Source organism: Heterodontus francisci, chromosome 4, assembly GCF_036365525.1.
Source record: "Heterodontus francisci isolate sHetFra1 chromosome 4, sHetFra1.hap1, whole genome shotgun sequence".
Taxonomy (NCBI): Eukaryota; Metazoa; Chordata; class Chondrichthyes; order Heterodontiformes; family Heterodontidae; genus Heterodontus; species Heterodontus francisci.
In genome coordinates, this window is record NC_090374.1 from 13,564,571 (window position 1) to 13,578,592 (window position 14,022).

The following is a 14,022-nucleotide window of genomic DNA, read 5'->3' on the forward strand; positions in this document are numbered from 1 at the left end:
GCCCGAGGGGTTTCCCATGGTTCCAGCCCTTCAGTTCACTTTGATGGGAGGGCCTTACACAGTGGTCTTTCCCCAATGAGCCTTTGCTGCGGCTGCCCCAAGCTTTAGTGTGTCCCTCAGCACGTAGACCTGGACCTTGGAATGTGCCAGTCTGCAACACTCAGTCGTGGACAACTCTTTGCGCTGGAAGACCAGCAAGTTTCGGGCAGATTAAAGAGCGTCTTTCACCGAATTGATAGTCCTCCAGCAGCAGTTGATGTTTATCTCGGTGTGCGTCCCTGGGAACAGCCCAGAGAGCACAGACTCTTGTGTTACAGAGCTGCTTGGGATGAACCTCGACAAAAACCACTGCATCTCTTTTCACACCTGCTTTGCAAAGACACATTCCAAAAGGAGGTGGGCAACTGTCTCTTCCCCACCGCAGCCACCAGGGGCAGCGTGTGGAGGAGGCGAGACTCCGGGCGTGCAGGAAGGATCCGACAGGGAGGGCCCTTCTCACCATGAGCCAAGCTATGTCTTGGTGCTTGTTTGAAAGATCTGGTGATGAGACATTCTGCCAAATGACTTCGCAGTCTGCTCGGGGAATCATCCGACCGGATCCACCATATCCTTTTCCCGTAGGGTCTTGAGGACATTTTTCCTGCCCTTAACCAGAGGTTTGAACATCGTGTCCCTCCGGACCCGGTCCATTTTGGATCTCCAGATAAAGTGGAAAATGGCTCGGGTGACCGCAGGAGTGGGGGATGGGCCAGACCTGCGCCACATACAGCAACAATGTGAGCGCCTCGCACCTGACGACCAGGATCTTACCCACAATGGAGAGAGATCACTGCTCCCACATGCTCAGTTTATGGTTTACCATGGCTACTCGCTCCTTCCAGGTTTTGGCGCACGCCCCAGCCCTTCCGAACCAAATCCCCAGCACCTTCAGGTAGTCTGACCTGATGGCAAAGGGGACAAAGGATTGATCGGTCAAGTTCCCTAAGAACATGGCCACACTCTTGCTGTGGTTGGCTTTGGCTCCCGAGGCCAGTTCGAACTGGTCACAGATGCTCATCAGTCTGTGAACGGACAGCAGATCTGAGCAGAAGACAGCGATGTCATCCATATACAAGGAGGCTTTGACCTGAGTGCCTCCGCTGCCTGGGATTCTCACCCCTCTTATGCCCGCATCCTTCCTCATGGACTCAGCAAAAGGTTCGATCCAGCAAACAAACAAGACAGCGCAGAGAGGACAGTCCTGTCTGACTCCAGATTGGATCGGGAAACTTACTGATTCCCACCCATTGATTGAGACTGCGCTACTGATGTTTGTGTAGAGCAGTTTGATCCAATTGCAGATTCCCTCCCCAAACCCCATTTTGGAGAGCACGTTCATCACGTAGGTGTGCGATATCCTGTCAAAAGTCTTCTCTTGGTCCAGGCTGATGAGGCAGGTGTCCACCCTCCTGGCCCGTACATAGGCGATCGTATCCCTGAGTAACGCGAGACTATCTTCCTGCCGGGTACAGTACAGGTCTGGTCAGGGTGAATCACCAACTCCAGAGCAGACTTGACTCGACTGGCGATGACTTTGGACTGAATCATGCAGTCAACATTAAGCAGTGAGATGGGCCGCCAATTTCTGATTTCTGCCCTCTCCCCCTTTCGCTTGTAGATGAGGGTGATGATGCCTTTCCTCATGGATTCTGACATGCTGCCGGCCAGAAGCATACTCTCGTATACTTCCAGCAGGTCTGGGCTGACCCAATCCCACAGAGCCGAATACAACTCGACCGGTAAACCGTCACTTCTGGGAGTTCTACTCGTCTCGAAGGACCTGACTGCATTTGTCAGCTCGTCCAGAGTTAGCGGCTTGTCCAGTCTCTCCTTCATGCTGTCATCCAAGACCCCCATGATAGATGACAGGAAGGACTGGGAGGCAGTGCTGTTTGTGGGCTTCACGTCGTACAGCCCAGCATAAAAGGATTTGCTGATCCTTAGTATGTCGGACTGCGCAGATGTTACCGACCCATCCTCTTCCTTCAGGCTGCTGATAACAGAGCTCTCTCTGTGTGCCTTTTGGAAGAAGTAATGCGAGCACATCTCATCCTGCTCAATGGAGTGGACTCTGGACCGGAAGATGATCTTGGAGGCCTCCACGGCATAGAGCGAGGCCTGCTGGCTCTTCACCTATTGGTCCTCCTTGACCCTGACCCCATCGACTGCAGCTGGAGCAGATTTTGCATTCTTTTATGGAGTCGGGACATTTCCCTCTGTCTCTCTCCCGCCCTCTGAACACCTTTGAAGATAAAGAACATCTTGATGTTCTCCTTGATCGCCTCCCACCAGTGAACTGGAGACTCAAAGAGGGGTTTCACGGTTCTCCAACCTTTGTAATCCCTTTTGTGTTCCTCAATGTTCTCTGGGGTAAGCAGTGTACCAAGCAGCTTCCATGTCTTGCTGCCAACCCGTTGGTCATTCTGTAAGTGACAGCCGGCCAGTAAGAGGCAGTGGTCAGAGAAGAACAACAGCTTGACGTCGGTGGATCGGACCATGAAATCACGGGTCACAAACAGGAAGTCAATCCTGGAACAGGCAGACTGTCCGATCTTGATCAGGTGTATCTATGCTGCGCTCCATCTGCAGGGTAGCTGAAGACGTCGTGCAGCTTGGCATCTTTTACTGTTTCCGTCAGGAATCTGGACGTAGTGTCCAGTTTGCTGTCATCACTGCCGGATCGTCCAGCTGCATCAATGATGCATTGAACTGGGCATACACGTTGATCAACCGGAGCGGAGCATTGTTGTACATTACATCTGCTACGCGGAGGCGATCGCCCACCAACATCTTAACTTCGGACATGGTGAAGTTACCTCCCCGCAGCAGAATACCCAGGCCGGAGGAACTGGAATCATTACCCCCTGACCAGATCAATGGCCCATGGGACCAGCATCACAACCATTGCCTGTAGGTGCTGAGGTGTGGTATTCCACACTCTGCAGAAACAAGGCTTTGACCTTGGCGAGGCAGTCCAAAGTTGAAACACATCGTGTAGTGGATTTAATGCCACGCACGTTCATTGAAGCAATCTTTATACCCATTTTTAAGTTAGTTGTTGCTTTCCACACCATTTCACCATTTGTCTTTGCTAGTCCCAGTCCTTCTGTATGTTCCTGCATACCCATAGTGTATGCAAGCTATTTCACGTTCGTTGGGCTCAGAAACTCCTCCTGGTTTCTCATGCAGGGTTTGTTCTGCTGGGCCACAGGGCTGTCCTCTGCTGTTGGTGTCTTTCCCCTCTGTTCCTCCTCGAAAACATCACTGCTCCCGGCTTCCCGGAGCTGGAGTGCGCCAGACGTGTCTTTGTTTTCGGTGTCCTGGAGCTGGAATGCGCTGGGCATGTCGCTAGGTTTGGCGGTTTGGGGCGCACTGGGCCCATCACAGCTTCCAGTGCCCGGGGGCTGGGGGGGCTTTATCTTCCAGCTCCTTTGAGTTCTGTCATTTCTTTTGCAGGTGAAGTCGTTCCGGCCCTTCCTCGTCCAATGAGGAGGAGCTGCCATAGTCTGTTTCAGACGGTAGCCTCCTCTTGCCACTGGTTTGGGTGGTGGCCTGTTCCTTTTTTGGAGGTTTTTTCTTTGTACTACTTGTCACTGACCAGTTTGCCATCTGCTGCCTCCTCCTCCATTGATTCTGTCTGTAGAGGAGGAGTTTCCAGGCACAGGATAGGTGTTGGGTCGCTGGTTGCAGCTGCACCCCCCTGTCTTCTCCTTCTCAGATAGACATTCCTCGCTGCGGGGAGTATTGCTTGTCTCCTTCCCAGCACCAGATACATACGTCATTCCTTCTCCCGGCCTTTCCTTGGACCTTGCCGCCTGAGCATAACTGAGCAAAACTTGGGGCAGGTTTTGTAGAGGTGGTTTGCCTCACCGCACTGGTTGCAGCACTTACTCTGCTTAAGTCCTTGGTCTGATGACCTTCCTTCTTGCAGTTCTTGCAGACGATGCTGCTGCAATTGTCTGCCACGTGACCAAATTTGCCACAGGTACGACAAACACTGGGCTGCTCCGCATAGACCAAGAAGCCTCGACTTCCCCCGATAGCGAAGCTGGAGGGAGGGTGGATGATGGCTCCGTTGGCATTGACCTTCAAGGTCACCTTGACCTGCCGCTTGCTGGTCCAAATCCCAAACGGGTCTTTGACATCAGTGCTGCTGCCAGCCACCTCGACGTACACGGCAAGGAAGCTGAGTACATCCACGACAGGAACATGGGGGTTGTAGAGGTGGATTGTCACCACCCGGTCGCGTTGCGACGGCAGCGTGAAGAGTGGCTCCACTGTGAGCATGGACAGCGGCACCTGCTTTCCCTTCTCCTTGAACACCTTCAGGAACTTGATGCATCCCATCACATTCTTGAACGTCACGTCAAAATATCCACTGCTGGGGAAGTCCTGCAGGCAGAAGATGTCCGCAGCTTGGAATCCACAGCAATCAATGAGGATTCCCTTAATGAAGAAGGTACAGTCAACAGGTGCACCTTCTTATCCTTCACCACCACCCAAACGGTGTTACGCACTCCCTGGCCTGAAGCTCTAGAATTGGTTACAGTCATTTTACTCAAAACCTACCTGGAACAGGATCAAATTATGGTCTCTCCCCTGCCAGGATGGTGAATTAAAATGACAGGCGACCGGAACTCGGGGTCATGCTTGCGGATTGAGCGGAGATGTTCTGCAAAGCAGTCACCGGTCATCCGCTTCACACAGCACCTTCCCGTGCAATCACAGGAGGTGTAACACCTGCCCTTTTACCTCCTCTCTTTCAATGTAGTATATTGCATTTGCTGCTCACAATGTGGTCTCCTCGACATTGGGGAGACCAAACGCAGACTGGGTGACCGCTTTGTGGAACACCTCCGCTCAGTCCACAAGCATGACCCCGCGTTCCGGTCACCTGTCATTTTAATTCACCACCCTACTCTCATGCCCACATTTCTGTCCTTGGCCTGATGCAGTGTTCTAATGAAGCTCAACGTAAGCTTGAGAAACATCACCTCCTTCCAATTAGGCACTCTACAATCTTCTGGACTCAATATTCAGTTCAACTATTTCAGAGCATGTCTACCATTTTAATTTTTTTTGATTTATTTGTTTTTTTTAAATTTGTTTTATTTTTCACCATGTGCCTGTTCTCAACCTGTCTCCTGTTTTTGCTTTTGGACAGAGCTCTTCATTATTCTGCCATTGACACTCCGGACTAATGCTTTGTCTTTTACCACAACTATTAACACTCCCTTTGCCTTTTATTCTGTGACACAGAGTCATAGAGAGATACAGCACCGAAACGGGCCCTTCGGCCCACCGATTCCGCACCAACCATCAACCACACATATCTGGTGTTAATTTCTCTTGCCCTCTGCCCTATTACATACCTTTCCTTTTGTTCTTCTTTCCACCTCCCCCCCTTTCTCTTATTTAAAGCCTATTACATTTCTAACTTTTGCCAGTTCTGATGAAGGGTCACAGACCTGAAACGTCAAATCTGCTTCTCTCACCATGCTGCTAGACATGCTAGAATTTCCAGCAGTTTCTGTTTTTATTACAGATTTACAGCATCCACAGTATTTTGCTTTTACGTCTACTGGCAAAGACCAGTGGGGCAAAATGGCCTATGCTGTAACTTCTTGATTTTACATTTTTCATAGGAAGTTGGTGGAAGTGTGAACTGATAATATTGCAGGAAGGGAAACCAGACATCTTGAGCCTGAGTGAAGGCAAATAACTGTGTGCCTCCTTCATCAATTATACAAAGTATTGTAAAAATAACAGTAAAGGGATGAGAAGAAGGTGAATTCAATGCCAAATCAGGTACAGAAAGAGAAATAAAGAGAGGGAAAGACAAATTGGAATGAGAGAATGGAGCAGAAAGGAAAAGTAACAAAAATATTCATATATTCCTTAGACAGCACTTTCTAAACCTGCGATCTCTACCAACGAGAAGGACAAGGGCAACAAATGCATGGGAACATCACCACCTGCAAGTTCCCCTCCAAGTCACCCACCATCCTGACTTGGAACTATATCGCCGTTCCTTCACTGTCGCTGGGTCAAAATCCTGGAACTCCCTTCCTCACAGCACTGTGGGTGTACCTACCCCACATGAACTGCAGTGGTTCAAGAAGGCAGCTCACCACCACCTTCTCAAGGGCAATTAGGGATGGGCAATAAATGGTGGCATAGCCAGAAATGCCCACATCCCATGTATGAATAAAAAAATCACCAGCACTTAAATCTTGAAGGAATGAGACTTCACATTTGCAATATTTAAATTTCAGTGCCAGAATGGTTGACTGACAGTAATTAACACCCATCATATTGATAAAAGGGTACTTGACTGAAATGGACAAGACTTAACTCTAGAGTAAATGCACCAACTTCACATCATTTAGCACATCTCAATGGTGAGCCAGACAGCAAGATGCTGTTTTTGTGAAGCAGCGACTTTTGGATTTCCATTTTTATCCCTGCCTGAAGTTGCTGTAACATTTGTGCATAAGTAACAGTGAGTGCCAATAGCCTCACCGTTATGTTGACAGCAAGTTATGGCCCAATGTGTCTCCCTAAACCTGGCAGTGACTGCAGCCTTCTGTTTCTCCCCTCACACCCAGGAAGTTCCCACTAGCTTCTGTGTGCTTCTTTTTACTTGGAGCTCTGCTTTGACAGCTGCAGTAAAACAATCTAATCCTGCTTGGAATTTACTCCACAAACAAAACATTTTCCCCTGTTAAGAAACCATGATGAAGGACAAGGCACATAGTGCTGGACAGGAGCAGGGACTGGAAACTAAGTGAATAGATGAGGTAATCAAGGAGACAATTGAGTGATATAACAAAATAAATTTGAACAGTTATTATTAGAAAGCACCTACTGGAACCCCGCACCGAGACCGACAGCAGAACAGCGGAAAGCCAAATGTAGAGAGACCTCATCGCCAACTCTTTGGTCTTTCGTCCTTCTCACTCACTGCTTTCTGTTTTTTTATACTGAAATACAGAAGTTGTTCGATGTGTTTCATCACTTCCTGTGCAGCTCCTGAGAAATGTTGATCAATCTCGTGCAATTTAGTACCTAATGGAAAGTCCATGTTTGTTGAGCAGCAGCAGAGAGATTTATTTAACTATTAGACACAGAGGCAAAAAACACAGCAAATATTGAGAATGAGAGGGGCTGCATCAGCTTCCAACATTTCAGTGACAACATCAAACACTCCCAGGACAGGTACAGTATGGGGGTTAGATACAGAGTAAATCTCCCTCTACACTGTCCCCATAAAAAAAAAAGAAAAAGAAAAAAAAAAACAATGGGGTTAGATACAGAGTAAAGCTCCCTCTACACTGTCTCCATCAAACACTCCCAGGACAGGTACAGCACGGGGTTAAAAAAAGAAAAAAAAAAAAAAAAAAAAAAAAAACGGGGATTGGCTCCTCTGTGATTGGGAATACTGAGTGCCTCAACGAGGTGCAGCTGATAGTGCTGCTGGAGAGGGAGAGCTGAGGAGGGAACTGTAAAAACCTTTCAACAACTTTTGCTGCAGAGGAGGAAAGACTTTGAAAAAGGCTGTATTTCGAGGTGGGTGTTGAGCACCAAACTTTCATTTCGTTTGAATTGTTGTGGGAGGTGACAGAGGCCAGAAGAACAAGGGGTGGGGGCTATACAATTCTGTAGGGAGCTGTGCAGTTGCACTAAAGTTGCAGGGAAGCTCCCTCCCCACCCGCCCAGCCTGAGTCAGCTGAAGCTGCCTGGCTAATAGAGACATAAGGATCGAACTAGAGCCTGGGCAGCTTTCGGCTGACCTAGGTGAAGACCCCTCCCACGACCAGAAGTGTTACAGTGCTCTGAGTACCACCCTTTAAGGGGAAAAAAAGCAAAGTCATCGCTTGCAGCCTGTCTTTCCCATTTCCTGTGTACCCTCAGCCTCTCCCCAAACCTCCTAGTTGGTTTCTTTGTTTGTTTCTTTGTTTGCTTGCTTACCTGTAAATTGGGGGTGGGTTTGGCTCTTGAGCCATGGCAAGCCCATCATCACCGGTGGCGGGGCCTTCTCATACCTATGCGGCTGTAGCCTCTGTGGCCACCCATGTGACCCCGTCACCTTTTAAATTCATTACCCCATGGCTTGAAGTAAAGATCTATCCCCACCCCAATATGTCTATAGAGGCCTGCGTAAAGGCAATGGCCGAGGTTGTCGGCCCCTCGGCCATTGTGGCAGCCTCAAAAATGTACGGGAAGGCTGTGTTTTTCCTGAAGACCGAGCGGGCCGTGTCCCTGGCCCTGAGTAAAGGGCTCACTGTGGGTGGGACTTTCCTGCCGGTGGACCCTCTAGGGGCCACTGCGCAGCGGATAATCTTATCAAACGTCCCGCCCTTTATTCCCAGTGAGCTCCTCCTTCCCCACCTGCACCACATGGGGGAGGTGAGGTCGGGGATCACCCCAGTCCGGCTTGGTCTTCGGGAGCACAGCCTCCAACATGTCTACTCCTTCCGCCGCCAGGTATTTATGCAGCTGGCGCGGGAGGAGGACTCGGATGGCCAGTTTAATTTGGAGTTCCAGGGGACGGCCTACCGTGTCTTTTGGACCTCGGACGGGGCGCGGTGCCACGTCTGCAAGGGGGTGGGGCATGTTCGTAAGAACTGCCCCAACCTCCCGGCCGCCAGCTCCACCTTGGCGGCCCAGGGTCCTCCCACTCCCCCCACACATCCAACAGATACCACTCAGTCGGTTCCGGAGGCTGTGGCTTTCACAGCCTCCAGCGGGGAGGGGAGTGCCCGTCCGAGTGGAAGGAAGACGCGGAGGCAAAAGAAACATCAAGAGGCGCGTCCCCTGGACACATTGAAACAACCCGAGCCTGAGCTCAGCCCAAAGCCCGTTCTCACGGAATCCACCTGTCCCAGGGCTGGGCTCAGGCCCAGGGTGACCAAAAAAAAGGAAGGTGCAGAGGCGGAGGCCTCTGATGACATGGAGGTCTCTGAGCCTCAGCGCCCTAGTGCGAAAAAGAGAAGGCACCCCTCCACTGAAATAACACGGCCCTGAGGCGCAGGGCCCATCTGTTTGAGGGGAGCTGTCTCCTGTTTCGGGTCCTCAGGTACCCCCTAGCGCCACCACCAAGGCTACAAAGTCCAAGCAGGAGCTCCCTATTCCTCAGGATGGAAGGGAGGGGAAGGCCCCGGGACATGAGGCCCCTCCTGAAGGAGTAAGTGGGGCCCTGCTTGTGGTGGGGGACCCTGGGGACGCCGCCCATTCTGCCACTGCTACTGGGTCGGGTGCCCTGAGTGAAGGGGAGGGTGAGGCCCCAGAGGGTCGGCCCTCCCAGCCGGAGTCCACCACCAACCTAGAGACACCCGACCCGGTTATAACCGAGAATGCTGCCCCATCTGCTGGGCCTGTGGGTGCTGGCGGAGCGGGAGATGGCCTCCTCTCTCCGCCTCCAGTCTCGGCTCCGGCTGGTTTTCCGGAGTCGGGAACTTCTGTCTCCCCTGGACCACTCATTGGCCTGGGGACGGAGGTGGAGGGGGGTCCTGATCCGCTGGTGCCTACAGGCTCCAGTTTCACAATAGAACCCAGAGAGGACTCCTCCGCCATCGATCCTGGGGGTGGGATCGTGACGGAGGCAGGACCAGCTGGCGCAGCCGGGACGTCCGCCCCACAGTCTGTGGTGGATGTGTCGGCCGCTGGCGGTAACGACCCGGGGGAGGATGGGGATTTGGTGCGGGGCACGGAGGATGATCTTCATTCCATCGCCAGTGAGGTGGTGGAGTCCCTCGTGCCTCCCACCGAATCTCCTCTCATCCTCACGGCGGAACTCCGGGATTTCCTCGCGGCTTGCAGGGGTTGCCACAATAAAGTTCAGCTGGCCCTCGACCGTTGGTCGAATCTGGCGCTGATCATACAGTCCGTCCGTGCCGCCCTTAAGATAGCGGGCAAGCGCGCGGACGTGAAACTGGTTGAGAGGCGCCGTTTTAATGTGTTCCTCAATGGGTTGCTGGGGGAGTGGAGGGCCAGGTGCACTTCCACTCCCTCCTCACAGTTAGGTGTTTGTGACGGGTTTTAAGTACCTTTGACATGAAGATAACCATAGCCAGCCTCAACATCAACGGCAGCAGGGGGGCTCACCGCAGATTTCACAATCTCTCAGTCCTTAGGGAAGGGAGATACGCGGTGAGCTTTCTGCAGGAAACCCACACCGTTCCGGGAGACGAAGCCACCTGGCTCCTGGAGTGGCAGGGTGGGCTCTACATGAGTCACCTCACCCCTATTTCTAGTGGGGTGGCTATCCAGTTGGCCCTGCCTTTTCAGCCGGAGATCTTGGGGGTCAAGGAGCTAGTGCCGGGCCGCTTGCTCCACCTCGCCGTTCGCCTGGGTAGCGTGCCGCTCCACTTTGTGAACGTGCACGCGCCCAGGCCCGGCGCGTTGCAAGCGCGCTTCTTTGAAGAAGTGTCCGCTCTCTTGAGCTCCATCGATAGCGGCGAGTGCATCATCCTCGGGGGGGGGATTTTAACTGCACCCTCGAGGTGGGGGATCGCTCCGGTCCCCTGCACAGCCAAGCGTCGGTGGAGAAGTTGAGGGGACTGATCAGCTCCCTTAACTTGGTGGACGTCTGGCGGAATCTCCATCCTGACTCCAGCGCCTTCACGTGGAGGTCTGGAGGAGGAGGGTCGCGAATCGACCGCCTCTACTTTTCGGAGGCGTACGTCTCCCGCGTCTCGGCGGCCTCCATGCGGCTGGTGCCGTGCTCGGACCACCGCCTGGTGTGGGCGGAGTTCACTCCACTCCGCACGCGGGCGGGGTCCGCGTACTGGCACTTTAACAACCGGCTGCTAGAGGACGAGCGATTTCGGGACTCGTTCTGTCAATTCTGGGCCAACTGGAGAAGGAAGCAGGGGGGCTTCCCCTCCTTGAGGCTATGGTGGGATATGGGCAAGACTCACATCCGCATCTTCTGTCAGGAGTATGCGAAGGGGTCGACCAAAAGGCGGGAAGCCGAGATCGGGCGCCTTGAGAGGGAGGTGCTCGACTTGGAGTCCCGCCTCGGTCATGCCGTCGTGGACCCGGCCCTGTGGCAGGCGTACAAAGAGAAGAAGGGCGCGCTGAGGGACCTGCAGCTCATAGGGTCCCGAGGCGCGTACGTGAGGTCGCGGATCCAGATCCTGAAAGATTTGGACCGCGCCTCACCCTTCTTCTACTCGCTGGAAAAATGGCGGGGGGTCCGTAAGCAGCTCGTTGAGCTGGAGTTCCTCAGGGCGTTCTGGGATGTCCTGGGGGACGATTACGCGCGGGTCCTGGGGGAAAGCCTGGCGACCGGGGAGATGCCCCTCTCGTGGCGCAGGGCGGTCGTCATCCTGCTGCCGAAGAGGGGCGATCTCCGCCTGCTTAAAAACTCTGCCTGCGTCCGGTCTCCCTCCTCAGCACGGATTATAAGATCTTTGCCCGGGCTATGTCTACCCGCCTGGGCTCCGTGCTGGCCCACATGATCCACCCCGACCAGTCCTCCACGGTCCCGGGCCGGTCCATCCAGGACAACATCCACCTGGTCCGGGACCTGATCCATCTTTCCCAGAGGACTGGTCAGTCGGTCGCCTTTCTCTCCCTCAATCAGGAGAAGGCATTCGACAGGATGGATCACGAATACCTTTTCGGGACTCTGCGCGCTTTTGGACTCGGGCCGCATTTCGTGGCCCGGGTCCGACTTTTATACGCCGCCGCAGAGTGTCTAGTCAAAGTTAACGGGTCCTTGACGGCGCCCCTTCGCTTTGGGAGAGGAGTGCTTCAGGGATGCCCCATGTCCGGCCAATTGTATACCATCTGCGTGGAGCCCTTCCTGTGCCTGTTTCGCAGGAGGTTGACGAGATTGGCTCTGCGCGAGCCGGCCATGTGGGTCGTACTCTCGGCTTACGCCGATGATGTGCTCCTGGCGGTCACAGATCCCGTTGACTTGAGGAGGATGCGCGACTGTCAGCAGACCTTTTCTGCCGTGTCCTCCGCGAGGATCAATTGGGAGAAATGTTCCGGACTCCTGGTGGGTCAGTGACGGGTTGACTCCCTGCCGGAGGAGAGGACACCTTTTGCGTGGAGCACCACGCACCTCCTCTATCTGGGAGTCCACCTTAGCCCCGCTGAGGAAGCCTGGCCGGCAAACTGGCAGGAGTTGGAGGCGAAAGTCACCGCTCGGCTGGGGCGCTGGACAGGACTGCTCCAAGTGCTTTCCTACAGGGGCCGAGCGCTGGTCATAAACCAACTGGTGGCCTCCATGCTGTGGTACCGGTTGGTCACTTTGGCCCCGCCCCCTGCATTTGCCACCTAGATCCAGAAGAAACTCGTCGATTTCTTCTGGGGCAAGAGGAAACACTGGGTCTCTGCCGTGGTCCTGAGTCTCCCGATTGAGGAGGGCGGCCAGTTGCTGGTGTGCGTCCGCACCCAGGCTGCGACTCTCCGCCTTCGGACCCTGCCGAGATACCTGTACGTCGAGTTTCCTCCCAGATGGTGTGCGCTGGCGACTTATTTTTTCCGCCAGTGTCACTGCCTTCAAGACGACACGCAGCTCCCGGTGGAGTCCGTTAGCTGCGCCTCTCTGAGGGAGTTGCCTGTCTTTTACCGGGATCTATTCCGAGTCTCCACCGGCGGAGGAGAGTGCCTCGGCTGTCCGGGTGGCTGACTCCGGGGACGGTTCGGTGGGCGGAGGAGTAGCCGAAACCCCCGGGACGCCCCTCACTGCGCGTGGCGAGTGGGCTCGAGAGTGTAGAGCGATCCCGGCCGAGCTGACCCCCGCTCGGCCGGAACTGCTCATCGGACCCAGGCCCCAAAACCCTCCTCAGGAGCCGGTCCCGCACAACCCGAGCCGCCTCTCGGAAATGCCCTCCGTGCCATTCCAATCGGCGCGGAGGGGTTTCCTGTACGGGCTGCTCCTGCACACTCTCCACTTCCTCGCCCTTGACAGCCGGCCGGACACGCCCTGGCGGTCCGCGTTGCCATCTGGCGGCGAGGGGAAACCCCGATGGAGGTCTCTCTACACGGAAGTCTTCCCCCTTTACATCGGGGACCTGGGGTGGAGGGTGCTGCACAGAGCATTCCCGTGCAATAGGCTTTTAAGTAGGTTCACGGACTCCCAGGCCGCCTGTACTTTCTGCGGTCTGGACGAGTCTGTGTTCCACGTATATAGAGTGTGCGAGGTTGCAGCCCCTCTTTGAGTATCTGAAGGGGCTGCTCCTCAGGTTCTGGCTGCATTTCAGCCCCACGCTCCTGATCTTTGGGCACCCAGTGCGGAGGGGCTTGGGCCGGGAGGAGGATCTCCTCGTCGGTCCGCTCCTGGGCCTGGCCAAGGTGGCAATTCACAGGTCCAGGTTGAGGGCCGTTGGGGGGTCCGTCCTCCCCGATTGTCTGCCCCTCTTCCGCGGTTACTTTCGCACCCGGGTGTCCCTGGAGAAGGAGCATGCGATGTCCGCCAGTACGCTTGAGGCCTTCCGCGACCGGTGGGCACCGCAGGGACTGGAGTGCATCATTGACGCCGAGAATGGCATTTTAATTTGAGTTTTTTGTCTATTTATCTGGTTTTAATAAAGTTATTTTAAAATTGTCAATATGTACATAAAGGGGGCCTGAGGATTAAAGGCCCCCTCGACATGAAAATATAAAAGGGGCCTGGGGTATAAAGGCCACCTTAAAAAAAAAACGGGGGTTAGATACAGACATGTAGAGAAGTGGCACCTACCTATGAGAGCTTTCTCGTAGTTTTAAAAAAAAAAATGGGGTTAGTTACAGAGTAAAGCTCTCTCCACATTGTCCCCATCAAACACTCCCAGGACAGGTACAGCACGGGGGTTAGATACAGAGTAAAGCTCCCTCTACACTGTCCCCCATCAAACAGTCCCAGGACAGGTCCAGCACATGGGTTAGATACAGAGTAAAGCTAGAAAAAAAAGAAAAAAAAAAAGAAGAAAAAAAAACTGGGATTGGCTGGGCAATTTGGAGCACTTCCTGCCAGCAATCAGGGGG

The 14,022-nt window shown here is 53.7% G+C and overlaps 1 protein-coding gene across 8 annotated transcripts in view; it reads right to left on the reverse strand.

Annotated features, from left to right (window-relative positions):
• LOC137368898 (uncharacterized) overlaps window positions 1-7,034 on the reverse strand; it is a 140,136-nt gene extending 133,102 nt beyond the window's left edge. For 5 of the 8 annotated variants that reach the window (XM_068029159.1, XM_068029158.1, XM_068029157.1 and 2 more), the window contains exon 1: window positions 6,908-7,033. In XM_068029159.1, coding sequence (XP_067885260.1) covers window positions 6,908-6,968 — 61 coding nt within the window. In that variant the 5' untranslated portion in view covers window positions 6,969-7,033. Of the gene's footprint in view, window positions 1-6,903 lie in introns of all 8 variants that reach the window. The other 3 variants (XM_068029154.1, XM_068029153.1, XM_068029155.1) reach the window with 3 other exon arrangements.
• Window positions 7,035-14,022: the final 6,988 nt, after the last annotated feature.